This window comes from Protopterus annectens, chromosome 6.part1 (assembly GCF_019279795.1).
Source record: "Protopterus annectens isolate FY-2018-M chromosome 6.part1, PAN1.0, whole genome shotgun sequence".
Classification (NCBI taxonomy): Eukaryota; Metazoa; Chordata; order Ceratodontiformes; family Protopteridae; genus Protopterus; species Protopterus annectens.
Window position 1 is genome coordinate 64,565,073 of NC_056738.1, and position 18,899 is coordinate 64,583,971.

General features: G+C 35.4%; 1 protein-coding gene across 1 annotated transcript in view; it reads left to right on the forward strand.

The window, feature by feature from the left end:
- COL28A1 (collagen type XXVIII alpha 1 chain) overlaps positions 1 to 18,899 on the forward strand; it is a 914,882-nt gene that overhangs the window by 220,660 nt on the left and 675,323 nt on the right. The window contains exon 9 of the mRNA XM_044075485.1: positions 14,987 to 15,031. Within this exon, the coding sequence (XP_043931420.1) occupies positions 14,987 to 15,031 (45 nt within the window). The remainder of the gene's footprint in view (positions 1 to 14,986; positions 15,032 to 18,899) is intronic.

Below are 18,899 nucleotides of genomic sequence, written 5' to 3' on the forward strand. Positions count from 1 at the left end.
GATGTTGCCGTTGAATTATTTCAGGAATGGCTGTATTTTAACAAGCTCCTAATCAACTGCATTCAGACAGAAGCCATGGTAAATAGCTGAGTCACCTGTTTCATCAAAACCTGTTTGTAGCATAGAGAGATAAAACTGTGTCTACAACCCTGATGACGGTAGAGTGATTATCACCTTGAGTACCAGAAAAGCTAGTTATGTGAGGATGGGTCTGAGTGACTTACATTGGTGCCTCCATCTTGGGGGAGGGAGATGGTGGTTACAGTAAGCCAACTGCTCCTATGTAGATGGAGGCCAGTGGATATAAGACCAGGGGGGATGTGGTTTGGCAAGCCAAACTAATGACTTTAACTGTCAATGTGTGTGTGATGCACACACCAGGGAGAGAGCATAGGATGCCCCCAAAGTGACAAAGATGCCTCATCAGCAACCAGGCATGGTGTTAAAACCATAGAAAGCCCCAAAACCTGCACTCATGATGGCTCTGTTATAGGCTCTCACTAAAGGGATGAAGGAGATTAATCAGCAGCAAGGCTTCATAATCAGTAGGCAGCTGAGAGAAAACATGTGCTAGAGAGGCTAGCTACTGACATGAAAATATATATGTTTCTGGGATTTGTTGACCTATCTGATTAAGAGGATTCTATGGATATATATACCTGCATGGTGGTTGTAAGAGGGCTTTACCACATGTAAAAAAAATGTGTGATTAGTGCTTCGTTTAGTCTTCAGGTCTCCACTAAACAGGTTCTGAAAAAATGTATGAATCAGTTTTAGATGATAAATATAATGGCTGCTTTCCCTTACAGCATCTGTCTGGAATAAGTGATTTGAGAGCATTGCCTCAGACCTCCAAGGTTCAGTCATGACCACAGGTCACTATCTTTGTAGAGTTTGCATGTTTTCCCTATATTTGTATGTGTTTTCTTCATGTATTCTACATTTCCTCCTGAAAACATGGCAAATGACTAGCTACTGTGAATTCTTATACATACACACACACACACACACACACACACACATTGAATTTTACTTGATTTTTTTTTAAAACTGGCAGATATGTCTAGGAAATGAACATTATATCATATATATATATATATATATATATATATATATATATATAAGAACAAAAAGAAAGCACTAGGACGAACTGGAGCCAAAAACTATAAAATTTATTAAGCGCTTTCGTCAATAATTACCACTGACTTCTTCAGAATACTAGTGTTCATAAAAATATCACTTAAATACCTAAACAGATTCATTAACATAACTAATTAGTTAGTTCAAATATTTTAAAGCAGCAGACTCACGGCAATCCATACACTTTAAAACCGGTTAGTATCAAGCAATAGAATATTAACTATACAACTCTTCTAAATTGTTGACAAACTCGTCAGACCTATTCTTAAAACATAATTGTTCGAAAAATATTTGTTCAAAAAATGCTTTTTCAAAAATAAAAATCTGCTTTACGCTTCAAGTAACTGTTAAGAGATATTACTTCATTGAGACTTGGGGGGAGGGTAGTGGCATTAACCCTTAGTTGCCACATAAGTTCCTTGTATTCAAGAAATAGTTCTAAATGTCCCCCCTCTCAGTTAGTTCCACTTGCTCCAATACGGTAACATTAAATTTATGCATAGGAAAATCACCCAAATGTTTAGCTAGGTCATTTTTGGTGTTACCTTTCCCTGTGTTGTACATGTGTTAGTAAACCCGTGTTCTAAATGCTTTTTTGGTTTTGCCAATGTAGTATCTTTGACATATCTGGCACACTGCAACATATACTAGATTTTTTGTGCCACAATTACTCTTGTGTGTGTATCTAAAATAACCATAGTTCTTAATCAAAATGCAGTCTCATTCCAATACAAACTTACACTGCGTACAGTGTCCACGTTTTGTCATCCCACCCTTAACTGTGCTGTTGACATTTTCTTTATTTTTCTCCAAAATATTTTTAATGCATGTATCCTTTTTGTATATGACTGGGCATATTTCCTAGCTTTCTCCCCACCTGTTCATCATTACTAAGAATAAAACAGTTCTTAATCAAAATGTCTCTAACAAGTGGGAATTGTGGAGTATAGGTGAAGATCAATGCATTTTTATAAGCCCCGTTGTTCTCAGTCACTGTTTTGTTGTTCTCTAAAACCATTAGATCATGTACCACATCCAAACCTAATAATGGATGAAAGTGGCCCATAGTTCTCTTATGGGTCACCTCATCCAATATAGGTTTTACAAAGTCAGCAGGGTAGCCCCTCTTCAACACCATACCCAATAAAACATCCCTTTCTTTATTAAATTCTTCCAAGCTGCTTACTATCCTGGCAAGTCTCACCCCTTGTCCTTTAACCAAAGATCTCTTTTGATACAAGGGGTGCCCACTCGCAAAATGAAGAAGGGTGTTCGTGTATGTTGATTTTCTATAAATCGTTGAGGCAAAGTTTTTGTTAACAACAAAAGTAAATAAAAAGTTCCCAGAAGACACGAAGTGCAAATAAAATGAATTAGAAATAAAAAAGATAAAAAGCACTTCAACACAGCAGAAAAAGGCAACTAATTTAATCACAACAGGTTAGTGCTTTCACGGTCACTCAAACAACCGCTTCATAAGACAAACATTTCATAAAACAGTCAATATTTAAAAAACTATGCACCAATGAGAATGCCATACTAATTAACTATCTTAAATAATTTAAAGCAAAACAACATATATAAAAAAGCATATAAAAAACATATATAAAAAACTATAAATCAATAAGTTCATGTTTCAAACATCTCTGACGTAAAAATGGTTTCAAAGAAACCATATCATTGATACCTGGATATGTATCAGCTTTAAAAAGGATAATCCATTTTTGCTCAATGGCTTCAGTCTTATTACAAATATCACCACCTCTCTTGCCTTCATTTATTAGTTCCAATACAAAAAATTTAAATTCATGACTTATGCCATTTCATTCTACATGTTTAGCTAATGCATTAGTATTCTTCCTATTACCGATATCCATAAGATGCTCTAACACACATTCTCTAAGGGACCTGTTGGTCTTACCAACATAGAAAACATAACAAACTGTACAGAAACAGTAATAAACTAAATTATGACTAGTGCAATCAGCATAAAAAGGAAACTCAACAAAGCAGTCATGAAAGGGATGTCTAAACTGGGGGGCACTATATAGAAATTTACAGACACGGCAATGTCTACATGGATATGTACCCTTACATTGTGATTCTAGTACTACAACATCATCTTTACTATAACAAGGTTGTTTCTTTAAAGACAAGTTATTCTTAAAAGAGAACAGTGGAGTCTGAGAAATACATTCTCTCAGCTTATTATCTGAGTATAGAATATTCCAATGTTTCCTAATAATATCACAGAATATATTGACATCACTTGCATAGGTTAACAAAAACCTCATATTCATATTGTTGCTATCAGATGACTCAACCACATCTGGATACGATTTTTCTGAAAAATAAGGTTTACCTGTGCTGTGCCTTTCTTTCATAACTTGATCTATGCAGTTATTAACTTCTCTCTCAGAATATCCCCTGCTGAGAAAGTCTATTTTCAAAGTATTAAAAGCTTGTAGCAAATCACGTTCATCACTATGTATCTCATCATCCTAAGGAATTGACCTTTAAGCACATTCCTGAACACATGCCGTGGATGCATACTACCTTTATGTAGTAAAGTATTTTTTCTAATCTTTTTCCTATATAGAGATGTTTTAAAGCCACCTATGACTTTTCTATTAATATAATCATCTAAAAAGCTTACCTTTTCCACTGAATATTCATAGGTAAACCTCAAAAATGAAGTGGTAGAATGCAACCACTCTATAAATTCAGATAGACTTGTTCCATCAAATATCCCCTTAATATATGGTTTGCTAAAATACACAAAAGTCTGGTGGATCCACCTATGCCGATTGTGTCCAGGAGAGGCTGGGTCACTGAGCCTCTCTCTATTTTTGTAGAGAAGATGCTACAACCTATTGTTGATCAACAACCTATTATTTTAAGGGACACAAAAATTTTCTAGAAGAACTGTATAGAGGGACTGCAGGATTCAATAGCACTAGAGAGCTATTAATTGTTACACTGGACATAAGCTCATTGTTTACGGTCATCCCCAATGAATGGGGTACTGAGAATATCAGGACTATGCTTAATTGTATGAAATGTTACTCGAATGATAAGGTTTTTCTTATTTGTGAGTTACTTGGTATCATCCTTGATTACAATGTATTTATGTTTGGTAATGACTATTACTTGCAGAAAGTTGGTGTGGCTATGGGTACGTCTTGTGCCAATAGCTACGCCAACTTAGCTTTAGCTCAATGGGAGTCTGAAATAGGGGTTTTAGCTCATCCTAGGGTGCTTTGGTATAGACGTTTTGTTGCCAATTTTTTTGTTATGGGAAGGTGATGGAACTAGTCTATCTGAATTTATAGAGTGGTTGCTTTCTACCACTTCGTTTTTGAGGTTTACCTATGAATATTCAGTGGAAAAGGTAAGCTTTTTAGATGTTTATATTAATAGGAAAGACATAGGTGGCTTTAAAACATCTCTATATAGGAAAAAGATTAGAAAAAATACTTTACTATATAAAGGTAGTATGCATCCACGGCATGTGTTCAGGAATGTGCTTAAAGGTCAATTCCTTAGGATGATGAGAATACATAGTGATGAACGTGATTTGTTACAAGCTTTTAATACTTTGAAAATAGACTTTCTCAGCAGGGGATATTCTGAGAGAGAAGTTAATAATTGCATAGATCAAGTTATGAAAGAAAGGCACAGCACAGGTAAACCTTATTTTTCAGAAAAATCGTATCCAGGTGTGGTTGAGTCATCTGATAGCAACAATATGAATATGAGGTTTTTGTTAACCTATGCAAGTGATGCCAATATATTCTGTGATGTTATTTGAAAACATTGGAATATTCTATACTCAAATAATAAGCTGAGAGAATATATTTCTCAGACTTCACTGTTCTCTTTTAAGAATAACTTGTCTTTAAAGAAACAACTTTGTTATATTAAAGATGATGTTGTAGTACTAGAATCACAATGTAAGGGTACATATCCATGTAGACATTGCCATGTCTGTAAATTTCTATATAGTGCCCCCAGTTTAGACATCCCTTTCATGACTGCTTTGTTGAGTTTCCTTTTTATGCTGATTGCACCAGTCTTAATTTAGTTTATTACTGTTTCTGTACAGTTTATGTTTTCTATGTTGGTAGGACCAACAGGTCCCTTAGAGAACATGTGTTAGAGCATCTTAGGGATATCAGTAATAGGAAGAATACTAATGCATTAGCTAAGCATGTAGAATGAAATGGCTTAAGTCATGAATTTAAGTTTTTTGTTTTGGAACTAATAAATGAAGACAAGAGAGGTGGTGATATTTGTAATAAGACTGAAACCATTGAGCAAAAATAGATTATCCTTTTTAAAGCTGATACATATCCAGGTATCAATGATATGGTTTCTTTGAAACCATTTTTACGTCAGAGATGTTTGAAAAATTAACTTATTGATTTATAGTTTTTTATATATGTTTTTATATGCTTTTTTATATATGTTGTTTTGCTTTAAATTTTTTAAGATAGTTAATTAGTATGGCATTCTCATTGGTGCATAGTTTTTTAAATATTGACTGTTTTATGAAATGTTTGTCTGATGAAGCGGTTGTTTGAGTGACCGTGAAAGCGCTAACCTGTTGTGATTAAATGAGTTGCATTTTTCTACTGTGTCGAAGTGCTTTTTATCTTTTTTATTTCTAAAGTTTTTGTTAACCTTGTCCTTGCTAACCAAGATATCTAAATAACTCATAAATAATTGACTCAGTATTTGTGTCAATTGTAAATCATAAAAAAGTGGTACTTGCGTTCAGGAACAACAAAACTGCAGCTAACTGGTCTGGATTACCATCCCAAAAAATAAGGATGTCATCCTGGTACCGCCCATAAAACTTGCAATGCTTAAACCCCTCCGAGGTGAACACCATTGACAATTCCCACTGTGTTAGGACAATACTGGCAAATGTGGGGGCACATGCCACCCCCATCGCTACGCCAGAGGTCTGTCTAAATAGTTGTCCTTCGAAAATTAAATAATTGTTTTCTAGGACTAACTCCATCAAAGTCCTCAACATTAATATCGTAGACTGGGTTAAGGAGGAATGTCTACAAAGGAACTCATAAAACAGTTTGATGCCTTCGTCGTGGGGTATAACAATGAACAGATCTTTCACATCGATGGTTACCTATATAATATCCTCTCCATAAAATTCCTGTTTGATTTTCCTTAAGCAGTCCCACGAGTGGAAACTTTTTCAAGTAGTTCTTTAATTGGACGTCTAAGAACTTGGCTATTGTTAAAGTCTTGGATGCTTTTGCTTCAGTTATTGGCCTAAGGGATATTTTTTTGTGTCTTTATGTATTTTTGTGGTCCCAAAAATTGTTGGGATCCTTGGATTACTTTGTAGACAAAAATTGTATTCTGATTTTGATATCTGATCATTCATTAACAAGTCATATAAAGTGATATCAATATTTCTATATGCTATGTTTAATTCGTTTAAGGATACCTGTTCGTAACCGTCCCTGAATAAATGACCAAACATACTGTCTACATATCTCTGCTGGTCCATCACCACTAAGCCTCCACCCTTGTCCGGATTCATCACTCTAATTGATCTATTGTTAGAAATGTTAAACAATAAATTCATCTCGTCCTTTGTTAAATTACACCCGTTTTTTAAGTTGGAATTGTTTTTTTCTTAAAGCTCTGATGTCATTCATGCACATTAATTCAAACAGTTGAAGGGTGCGATGCAGTGGAGGGTTATATACACTAGCTTTCTTACGCTGTGTACTAAAATGACTGTTGGATTCCATGTTCATAACAACACTAAGATTAAGTTTTCTTGTATATAACATGAAATCCAATAATGTCTTATCCAAACAAATGTTCCTAGTTTTCAAAGTTTAACCCTTTCTGGAACAAGTTGGCCCATTCTTGTGTAACAGAAATGCTGCTTAGATTGTAAATTTTAAAATTGTGATGATCATTATAAATAATTGTATCATCATTAGTTTCATCCCCATCCAAAAAAATCTGTAAAAAAATTGTCATTTACCAATTCACGTTTCTTCCCCTCCCTTTCCCCTTCCCTCGGGTGTTCAAAGATTGCTGCTGACCATTCCAATAGCTCCCGACTACTGGTCTGTTGTTGTAATTTTGTTGTCAGATTCTCTCCGCTTGCCTCGGAGGGGCTACCTTCATTGTCATTTCCCACCATGTTGGAGTTTTCTGTTTCTCCTTCATACTCATGGTCACCATTAGTATTTCCCTGTTGTGCAGGATAGCTACTAGCATTTTTTAATAAAGGGATACGCCTGTCCTGCCTCATATTCTCTCCTATCCCTGTCTAATTTCTTACATTTTTTTTCTCCTTAATTTTACTAATGATCTTATCAACATTTACAAACAGTGCTTTATAGTCATTTGATTTTATGGGAAAATACAAATCTTCTTTTATAAATTCATCTAGTCTATTAACAGTGTCTTGCAATACTTCAAATTTCTTGTTATTGTCTCTGATTAACAATTCCAGTAACTCACACCCTTGACGGTTAAATAAAATAACCAAGTCTCTGTGGAACTCCAACCCATTCACAAGGCTGTTCGGAAACCTCCAATACCTAAGGCCCTTTGGGACTTGCTCCTGTTTCAAGCATTCTTTTAGGTATTGGTTTTCAATTTGTAACTTTCTTAGTTTTAAAACTTCTTTTTCCAGCGTTTTTAACTGCTGGTCTACAGTACCTTGGTTATTGCGTTGCTTGTCAGTCCCCAGTACACCTCCACATTCTTTGTTAATCCAGTCTTTGATGTTGAAAGAGTTCTGTGTTTCATCACAAATCAAACCATTAGTCCATTGAGTCTGCTGCGACTGCTGCATCTGCCGGACCTGGTTGCTTGCTGTTTCCCCTTGTTTGTCTCTTCCAGTAGATTGTCCTTCAATATTGGAAATCCCCTGTCCCAAAGGGATACTGAAAGATGAGTCCTGTGTATTCAACAAAGCATCTTCTTTCTGCTGCCCAAAACAAGTTGGCGTTTGATTTAATCGCAACCCAAGACCAGCAAGTTGTTGAGTCAGTACTCCGATGAGTACTGTCATATTGCCAGTAGCTTTCGCTAACTGCTCATGAGTGTCCCCAGCTCCCTGTACGACCAGTGTGCAGTTCTCCATAAACCAAGACCACAATCCAACGATAAACCAAAGAACAAAAAGAAAGCACTAGGGCAAACTGGAGCCAAAAACTATAAAATTTATTAAGCGCTTTCATCAATAATTGCCACTGACTTCTTCAGAATACTGGTGTTCATAAAAATATCACTTAACTACCTAAACAGATTCATTAACATAACTAATTAGTTAGTTCAAACATTTTAAAGCAGGAGACTCATGACAATCCATACACTTTAAAACCTGTTAGTATCAAGCAATAGAATATTAACTATACAACTCTTCTAAATTGTTGACAAACTCGTCAGACCTATTCTTAAAACATAATTGTTCAAAAAATATTTGTTCAAAAAATGCTTTTTCAAAAATAAAAATCTGCTTTACTCTTCAAGTAACTGTTGAGAGATATTACTTCATTGAGACTTGGGGGGGTAGTGGCATTAACCCTTAGTTGCCACATAAGTTCCTTGTATTCAAGAAATAGTTCTAAATGTCCCCCCTCTCAGTTAGTTCCACTTGCTCCAATACTGTAACATTAAATTTAGCATAGGAAAATCACTCAAATGTTTAGCTAGGTCATTTTTGGTGTTACCTTTCCCTGTGTTGTACATGTGTTGGTAAATCCGTGTTCTAAATGCTTTTTTGGTTTTGCCAATGTAGTATCTTTGACATATCTGGCACGCTGCAACATATACTACATTTTTTGTGCCACAATTACTCTTGTGTGTGTATCTAAAATAACCATAGTTCTTAATCAAAATGCAGTCTCATTCCACTACAAACTTACACTGCGTACAGTGTCCACGTTTTGTCATCCCACCCTAAACTGTGCTGTTGACATTTTCTTTATTTTTCTCCAAAATATTTTTAATGCATGTATCCTTTTTGTATACGACTTTGGGCATATTTCCTAGCTTTCTCCCCACCTGTTCATCATTACTAAGAATAAACCAGTTCTTAATCAAAATGTCTCTAACAAGTGGGAATTGTGGAGTATAGGTCAAGATCAATGCATTTCTATAAGCCCCATTGTCCTCAGTCACTGTTTAATGTTCTCTGAAACCATTAAATCAGGTACCACATCCAAACCTAATAATGGATTAAAATGGCCCATAGTTCTCTTATGGGTCACCTCATCCAATATAGGTTTTACAAAGTCAGCAGGGTAGCCCTTCTTCAGCACCATACCCAATAAAACATCCCTTTCTTTATTAAATTCTTCCAAGTTGCTTACCATCCTGGCAAGTCTCACCCCCTTGTCCTTTAACCAAAGATCTCTTTTGATACAAGGGGTGCCCACTCGCAAAATGAAGAAGGGTGTTCGTGTATGTTGATTTTCTATAAATCGTTGAGGCAAAGTTTTTGTTAACAACAAAAGTAAATAAAAAGTTCCCAGAAGACACGAAGTGCAAATAAAATGAATTACAAATAAAAAAGATAAAAAGCACTTTGACACAGCAGAAAAAGGCAACTAATTTAATCACAACAGGTTAGTGCTTTCACGGTCACTCAAACAACCGCTTCATAAGACAAACATTTCATAAAATAGTCAATATTTAAAAAACTATGCACCAATGAGAATGCCATACTAATTAACTATCTTAAAAAATTTAAAGCAAAACAACATATATAAAAAAGCATATAAAAACATATATAAAAAACTATAAATCAATAAGTTCATGTTTCAAATATCTCTGACGTAAAAATGGTTTCAAAGAAACCATATCATTGATACCTGGATATGTATCAGCTTTAAAAAGGATAATCCATTTTTGCTCAATGGCTTCAGTCTTATTACAAATATCACCACCTCTCTTGCCTTCATTTATTAGTTCCAATACAAAAAACTTAAATTCATGACTTATGCCATTTCATTCTACATGTTTAGCTAATGCATTAGTATTCTTCCTATTACCGATATCCATAAGATGCTCTAACACACGTTCTCTAAGGGACCTGTTGGTCTTACCAACATAGAAAACATAACAAACTGTACAGAAACAGTAATAAACTAAATTACGACTAGTGCAATCAGCATAAAAAGGAAACTCAACAAAGCAGTCATGAAAGGGATGTCTAAACTGGGGGCACTATATAGAAATTTACAGACACGGCAATGTCTACATGGATATGTACCCTTACGTTGTGATTCTAGTACTACAACATCATCTTTACTATAACAAGGTTGTTTCTTTAAAGACAAGTTATTCTTAAAAGAGAACAGTGGAGTCTGAGAAATACATTCTCTCAGCTTATTATCTGAGTATAGAATATTCCAATGTTTCCTAATAATATCACAGAATATATTGACATCACTTGCATAGGTTAACAAAAACCTCATATTCATATTGTTGCTATCAGATGACTCAACCACATCTGGATACGATTTTTCTGAAAAATAAGGTTTACCTGTGCTGTGCCTTTCTTTCATAACTTGATCTATGCAATTATTAACTTCTCTCTCAGAATATCCCCTGCTGAGAAAGTCTATTTTCAAAGTATTAAAAGCTTGTAACAAATCACGTTCATCACTATGTATCTCATCATCCTAAGGAATTGACCTTTAAGCACATTCCTGGACACATGCCGTGGATGCATACTACCTTTATGTAGTAAAGTATTTTTTCTAATCTTTTTCCTATATAGAGATGTTTTAAAGCCACCTATGTCTTTCCTGTTAATATAAACATCTAAAAAGCTTACCTTTTCCACTGAATATTCATAGGTAAACCTCAAAAATGAAGTGGTAGAAAGCAACCACTCAATAAATTCAGATAGACTAGTTCCATCAAATATCCCCTTAATATATGGTTTGCTAAAATACTAAAAAGTCTGGTGGATTCACCTATGCCGATTGTGTCCAGGAGAGGCTGGGTCACTGAGCCTCTCTCTATTTTTGTAGAGAAGATGCTACAACCTATTGTTGATCAACAACCTATTATTTTAATGGACACAAAAATTTTCTAGAAGAACTGTATAGAGGGACTGCAGGATTCAATAGCACTAGAGAGCTATTAATTGTTACACTGGACATAAGCTCATTGTTTACGGTCATCCCCAATGAATGGGGTACTGAGAATATTAGGATTATGCTTAATTGTATGAAATGTTACTCAAATGATAAGATTTTTCTTATTTGTGAGTTACTTGGTATCATCCTTGATTACAGTGTATTTATGTTTGGTAATGACTATTACTTGCAGAAAGTTGGTGTGGCTATGGGTACGTCTTGTGCCAATAGCTACGCCAACTTAGCTTTAGCTCAATGGGAGTCTGAAATAGGGGTTTTAGCTCATCCTAGGGTGCTTTGGTATAGACGTTTTGTTGCCAATTTTTTTTGTTATGGGAAGGTGATGGAACTAGTCTATCTGAATTTATAGAGTGGTTGCTTTCTACCACATCGTTTTTGAGGTTTACCTATGAATATTCAGTGGAAAAGGTAAGCTCTTGTGTGTGTATCTAAAATAACCATAGTTCTTAATCAAAACGCAGTCTCGTTCCAATACAAACTTACACTGCGTACAGTGTCCACGTTTTGTCATCCCACCCTTAACTGTGCTGTTGACATTTTCTTTATTTTTCTCCAAAATATTTTTAATGCATGTATCCTTTTTGTATACGACTTTGGGCATATTTCCTAGCTTTCTCCCCACCTGTTCGTCATTACTAAGAATAAACCAGTTCTTAATCAAAATGTCTCTAACAAGTGGGAATTGTGGAGTATAGGTCAAGATCAATGCATTTCTATAAGCCCCATTGTCCTCAGTCACTGTTTTACTGTTCTCTGAAACCATTAAATCAGGTACCATATCCAAACCTAATAATGGATGAAAGTGGCCCGTAGTTCTCTTATGGGTCACCTCATCCAATATAGGTTTTACAAAGTCAGCAGAGTAGCCCCTCTTCAACAACATACCCAATAAAACATCCATTTCTTTATTAAAGTCTTCCAAGTTGCTTACCATCCTGGCAAGTCTCACCCCTTGTCCTTTAACCAAAGATCTCTTTTGATACAAGGGGTGCCCACTCTCAAAATGAAGAAGGGTGTTCGAGTATGTTGGTTTTCTATAAATCTTTGAGGCAAAGTTTTTGTTAACCCTGTTTTTGCTGACCAAGATATCTAAATAACTAATTGACTCAGTATTTGTGTCAATTGTAAATCGTAAAAAAGTGGTACTTGCGTTCAGAAACAACAAAAATTCAGCTAACAGGTCTGGATTACCATCTCAAAAAATAAGGATGTCATCCAGGTACCGCCCATAAAACTTGCAATGCTTAAACCCCTCCGAGGTGAACACCATCGACAATTCCCACTGTGTTAGGACAATATTGGCAAACGTGGGGACACATGCCGCCCCCATCGTTATACCAGACGTCTGTCTAAATAATTGTCCATATATATATATATATATATATATCTATATGGGTCATTCTACTTTAAACGAAAGTGCGGTTCATCAAACCGTACTTCCGCGAACTGACTTCCACGAAAGTGCATTTTGTTGAAAATGCGCTTTCGTGGAAAAATTAAAAGAAAACTAAACATTAAAAAAAAAACACAGTGAACACTTAATATGCAGGGAGGCAAGCCCACCTGCACCCCCCATGTGGGGGACTGTGCCCCTCCTCACCCCCTACTTTAATATTCTCACTCCGTGATTGCACTACAGTGGGGAAAAGGGACTATTCCCTTATCCCCACTGTACCATGATCTCAACTGGAGTTTCCTTAGTTGTACATCAACAGTATACATTGATGTACAACTATCGGTACATGCAAACTGCATGTTTTTTTTTCTTTACGAAAGAGTATTTTCAGCAAAATGCACTTTCGCTAAAGTGGGTTCGATAAAGTGCGGTTCGATGAACCATTTATTCCTGAAATAGGTTAGAAAGAGACAAGGTCACTTAACATGTTAATGGAAAATGTGCTCTATTGTTATAAGACAACAGAATTGCAAATACCATTTTTTTGTGAAACAAATAACACAATGTACATGCCTGGTATGCATGAATGATGCTTGGCTGTGAGTCTATTTGCTGGGCATTGTATCTGGTGTACTTTTATGTATGTATGTTGAGGTGAATGTGTGTACATTTGTAACTGTTGAATGGTGTAACTCCTGTAGAATGAATTACAATATTAATAGACAGTGCATGTGACTATGCTTCTCACACCCCTTTTGTGCATGTGCGCGCGCGTGCGCATGTGTGTGTGTGTGTGTGTGTGTGTGTGTGTGTGTGTGTGTGTGTGAGTGTGTGTGTGGGTGGGGGTGTGTGTGTGCAGATGTGCACGTGTGCTAGCTGTGGGCATGTATGTGTCTATGTGTAAGTGTGGGAAGGTGTATCCATGTCAGAGTTAGTGTATACATGGTGTGTCTGTTTTCTGTACTGTAGAAGTACTCAGATGTGACATAGATACCTCTGTGAAAATAAATTGATACAGGCCACATACTGTACGCAGATTTGTCCTATAGTCATCTGTAATAACACTATGGGGGACTTAGTTGGGTTTCTGATTATTTAATTACCTTACGCTATGTTATTTAATAATAATTAGTAATATAATTTCAGCTTACTAGAAGGCGCTTTCAAAAGTCTTAACAGACAGTTATGTCAGATTGATTTATCACAGCAACATCATTGTGTATAACTTATCTTCAGCTGTAATACATTGGTAATCTCTTTTGTTTGTATTTCATTATTTTTTTTATTTATTTATTTTTTTTTTTGCTTTTTTTGTGTATGTAAATGTACACCCACCCAGGCTGAACTTGGAAATAATCCATATGGATCAGCAATCTAGAATGGTTATCAAATTTATAAATAAAGAAACACACAAATAAATAAATAAATGTTACAGCTGGTTGGTACAGTATCATAACCAACTGATCTATTTACTCCTGGATTTAGCCTCTTTATATATGTCTTATGATAGTTTTTATTTAATTTTTAATGTTTTTTTTACAAAAATGCTTGGCAATACACATTGAAATACAGTGAACACATAAAAGAATAAATTAATAAAAAAGGGCTTTCTTGGGCTTGTGGTTAGTTATCTTCAGCAGCAGAACAGTGTAATTTGCACCTTCGTCTGTACAGAGTTAATGTTAAAAGTTAAAGATAAAACTGCAAAAGCTGAATGCATTTGTTTTCTAATGTCTTGAAAAAATGTAATGTTATATGCTGCTACATTTTGTTGGAGTCTTTCTGCTAAAATCAATGGTTAGGATTCATATGGAGCACATACTAGTGCTAATTAATACAAATGGCAGCAATGCACAGGATGTGGGTGATCCTAACACAATGCCAAATACATGTTTGGTTAGCTGTGAGTTGTCTCACAGCAATCTCCCTGCATATTTTTCTCTGAGTCTCTGCCAATGTATTTTCCAGTGCTTTCTTTAACAGATTTTTTACATAATTATATTCACAAAGTCATTAATATAAGTTTTTATACCTTTATTCACCCAGTTACTAAAAGCCTAAACAGAGTTCACTCTTAAAGTTTTTGGATTATCACACATTTAATTATATTAAAAAGAGCCTTATACCACACACTGATTCTAAGAATAAAAAAAAAACATAAAGAGTTTCATATTAACGTTCAGTTTACCATTTTGAGCTTTGGAGTAGTTATTGTCTTAATAATACTGTTAATTTATGTACAAGGCTGTCCTTTACTCATTGCCTGTTTTTCCTTTATTAGGGTGAAAGGGGAGAATGTGGAACTCCAGGAATAAAAGGTGACAGGGTAAGAATATTTTTTGTAAATATATGCAGTTATTATAATAATAAATGTTGAGATACAAAAAGGAAATGCTGTGTGATGTAACTGTAACAGAAAATAATTAAAATTTGCTTCAAGTTTGTTCTTCTCCATAACTGTGTGCCTTAAACCTAGTAGTTACTTATAATTCATTTCTTTATTAAGGAGCAGCATTCTTCAAAAACAGCATGGATAAAAGCTCAAAATACAAAAATAGCATACATCTTGTACAATGCAAAACCTTTGGTGCTCACTGCTTGCATTTTCTGAACTGTGCCCATATTAGATAAAAATGAAAAAACATCTAGTACATTAGACTCTTTATTGGCATGGAAAAAGAGAAACAGATCTGAAATAAAGCAAACAATAGTAAATGCAATCAGGTAGATTAGTAAACACTCAAGTGGGTTTTGCTCATTCAGTGAGTGCTGTTATATGTTCGGTTGCTATTGCTTGTTATCAGGAATGGAAGTCTTTGAACTAAAAAAAACTATGAATCCTTGTTTTCACTAAGTTCTTTTATCTGCTCTGTTCCCATGATTGATTGTTATAAGAAATCAGTTAATTATCTTAAGAGCGGAGATAGAGGCAATACAACCCTTTACATGGGGTTCTAGATGTCTTTGCCCCAGTGAAAATGCATTAGTCTGAAAAGATTCAATGAATTCAGCTAAGAAACTTGCTCCACATGACACTGCATTTGTAGATAATACCCTATTGTCCCAGATTCATCAAGAACATACCTATATATGAAATAGGGGTCTATATCATGACGTTGAATGATAAAAAGAGCGAATGATCTTTTTTCAAACACTAAAAACCAAAAGGAGTAAATGTCGCACACATGGAACAGTGATTTTTTTCCCAGGGAAATAAAGCAAACAATAGTAAATGCAATCAGGTAGATTAGTAAACACTCAAGTGGGTTTTGCTCATTCAGTGAGTGCTGTTATATGTTCAGTTGCTATTGCTTGTTATCCCAGGGAAAAAAAATCACTGCTCTGCAAAAAAAAAAAATCCAAACACAAAATAAAGAGGGGGGCTTTGCCCCACACCCCCCCTACTTAAATATACCAACTCTGAGATCGCACCACAGTGGAGGAAATGGCAAAGTGCCAAAAATGGCCCAGCGATTTTTTTTTTTGCTGTTCCATGTGTTTGGCAATCAGTGCTTTCAACTTTTACTGTTCGATAAAAGAGCGTTTGCTCTTTTTATCATTCGACGTTGCAATATAGACCCATGAAATAGTCAGGGCTAAAGTTCATCTCTGAGGGATGATAGCAAGCCTGTCAATCCCAGTACTTTTAAACAGGCATATCAGAGGTATCAGTGGGACCCTACTCAACTCACAGGAGCAATGCCACATACATCTATTAGTTCAAAAACATGTGCAATGTTCTTAAACCAGATGCGCATCTCTCATTTCATAGCATGGTGTGTATTTGTACCCAGCTACAACTCTAGTTGCTCTGGTTAACATTAGCAAATGACTTCTAGTATCCATATGGTTCCTGATAGTTGGGTTCATGTCAGTCTGCCAGTCACAGCAATAACTAGCCCTTGGGAGTTGTTTGGCCCCATATAAGGTCTGTTTTTAGGAATGAGACCTAAGATCCCCTAGGCACAACCTGACTCGTACATCAAACACCTTTTCATAAATCTAATACTTAATTTAATTTTCTTTAGTTTATTGTACTTCCTGTATGCCCTAATGCACAGAAAAGCATTCCATGTTTTTTCTACAAATCAGAATTGTGTCAGTGCAATTTCAGTCTAACACAAAGATGCCATATATTAGCAGTCTTCTTCCTGTATGCTTACCACCTGACTTACACTATTCTCACATCACTTCCAAGATATATTTGTCATACAAGTCAAACTCTACAGTGTCCTAGTATAATCTTTGATGGTCTTGTTTATTGAGAAACATTCTCACATCCAAAAGATAGCAGGAGAATGTCTTCCTATGGACAAAATTTATGAATTTTTTATTATATTTTGGACTTTAGACTTAGGTTCATAGGTAAGTAAGTACTAGGCAATCGGTCTGCAGACCATTTCAAGCCTAGCCAAAGTCCAAAAGTAAAATAAAATTTCCCTCAGCTTCAATGAGGGGAGAGAGAGACAGAGAGAATTTGAATTAGGCCTTGCCTCCACTATTTACCCTAACAAGTGGTAAGGTGTGGTAAGGTAAATATATAGGAAGTTTGTCAGAAGAAGTTTCAGAGATGAGTAGAAATCTATCTATCAATAAATATCTATGTGCCTAATGTGAAGTTTTTTATTATTCTTTGTTTTTTAACCATTAATTTTTCTATTTTCCTGTCTGTTTTAAGGTTGTTATATATCTCTGATGGCTTTTTGGAACTTATATGTCATTGATATTTGTAAGCTTTCCAACTGTGAACTTCAGTTGGTTTCCATTTATTACATCTAGGTTTGCCATTGTAGCTTTTACTGCTGCACTTTGATTGCTACTGTCTGTTGTAGCTTGAGACGCTGGCATTCATGGATGACTGTGTGTTTGTTTGGAGGATACTGAAGGCATTCACCAGCACTTGAATTCATAAGTACAATTGTGGAGTGCTTTGTTAAAATCGCCTGACGGTGAGATAAGTTGAAGGATATTTTGATGTAGTTTCTTCACTTATCTTTTGCCATTTTTGGTCTTGACAGGATGGAAGAGGCAGCCTGGCTGTACTGTGTTTACCTATTGTCTTGATTCTATATACATGCAGAATGATTGGACAGGTTTTGTTTTGGATATGGACGTTCTTGTACATTTGTATGGTTACTGGAACAGTTTGGCATGTGTAGATCAATGAATGTGTATATACCTTTAAGGAGCTATCCAAGGGCTTGCACTAGAGTATAAATACTGAGCACGTGTGAGCCTGACTGCCATTTTGTAGTTAGTTGTTGAGATGTGAACATGTATGTATATGAGTAAGCTCTGTTTGTTAGTTTGATCATATTTAAAGATGCTGCTCTCCATCCTGATGTGTTTGTATGTATTAAAGCATCGGAATGAAACCCCAAGCCTTATTATTATTTGTATTAGAGATGAACAGGCAACAGAGTGCATGACTACTATTTGTATTTTTGGCAGCTTTAGTTATAGTACTCTTTACTATACAGCACTGGATTAACCTGAAGTTCACTTTTATATCCATAAATATGTATATCATCTGCTCTACTTTGATTTGTTTCAATGATTGGTATATAAATGTTATAAGAAAACTTAATCCCTTAGCTTTATCTCTGTATCTTTTATAATCATACTTTAACTACTTTTGCTATCAATGTTAAAAACAAAGCTCACATGCAAGTTATGTCACTTTCCTGCTTTAGTCTACAATGCATACCTGATAGGGTAAGTCAGCCTACCTATGTAGAACTTTTCTGAGTCACTTTGGTGCCCTTGTATAGAAATCAATCTATGTTGCTTAGCATTTACAGAATGATTCAGAAAGACAATTTATTCTGCATTCATCATGGTATAAATGCCTTTGCATTTCTTCACATTGCTGTTTTTTTGCTCGGTTTCACTTTGTTGCTTCTAGTTTAAATATTTCTATCCCCATTTTACACACAACATTGCATGCTCTGTATTCTGTTATTACATTCTTATAGATGGGTGGGAGCACAGAAATGTTTGTACCATTTCTAATCTTGCTGCAGTGATGTTTGTAAACATCGTCTGAAACAAATGTTGGCCCTGTTTAATCTGTCCTTCATCATCATTAGCTACGGCATGGATGTCAGTGGGCAACAGCCCACATAAACTGAGTTCCATCATTTTTTTACAAAACGGTTCATTCAAACCACTGTCATACTTCTTCATAATCATGA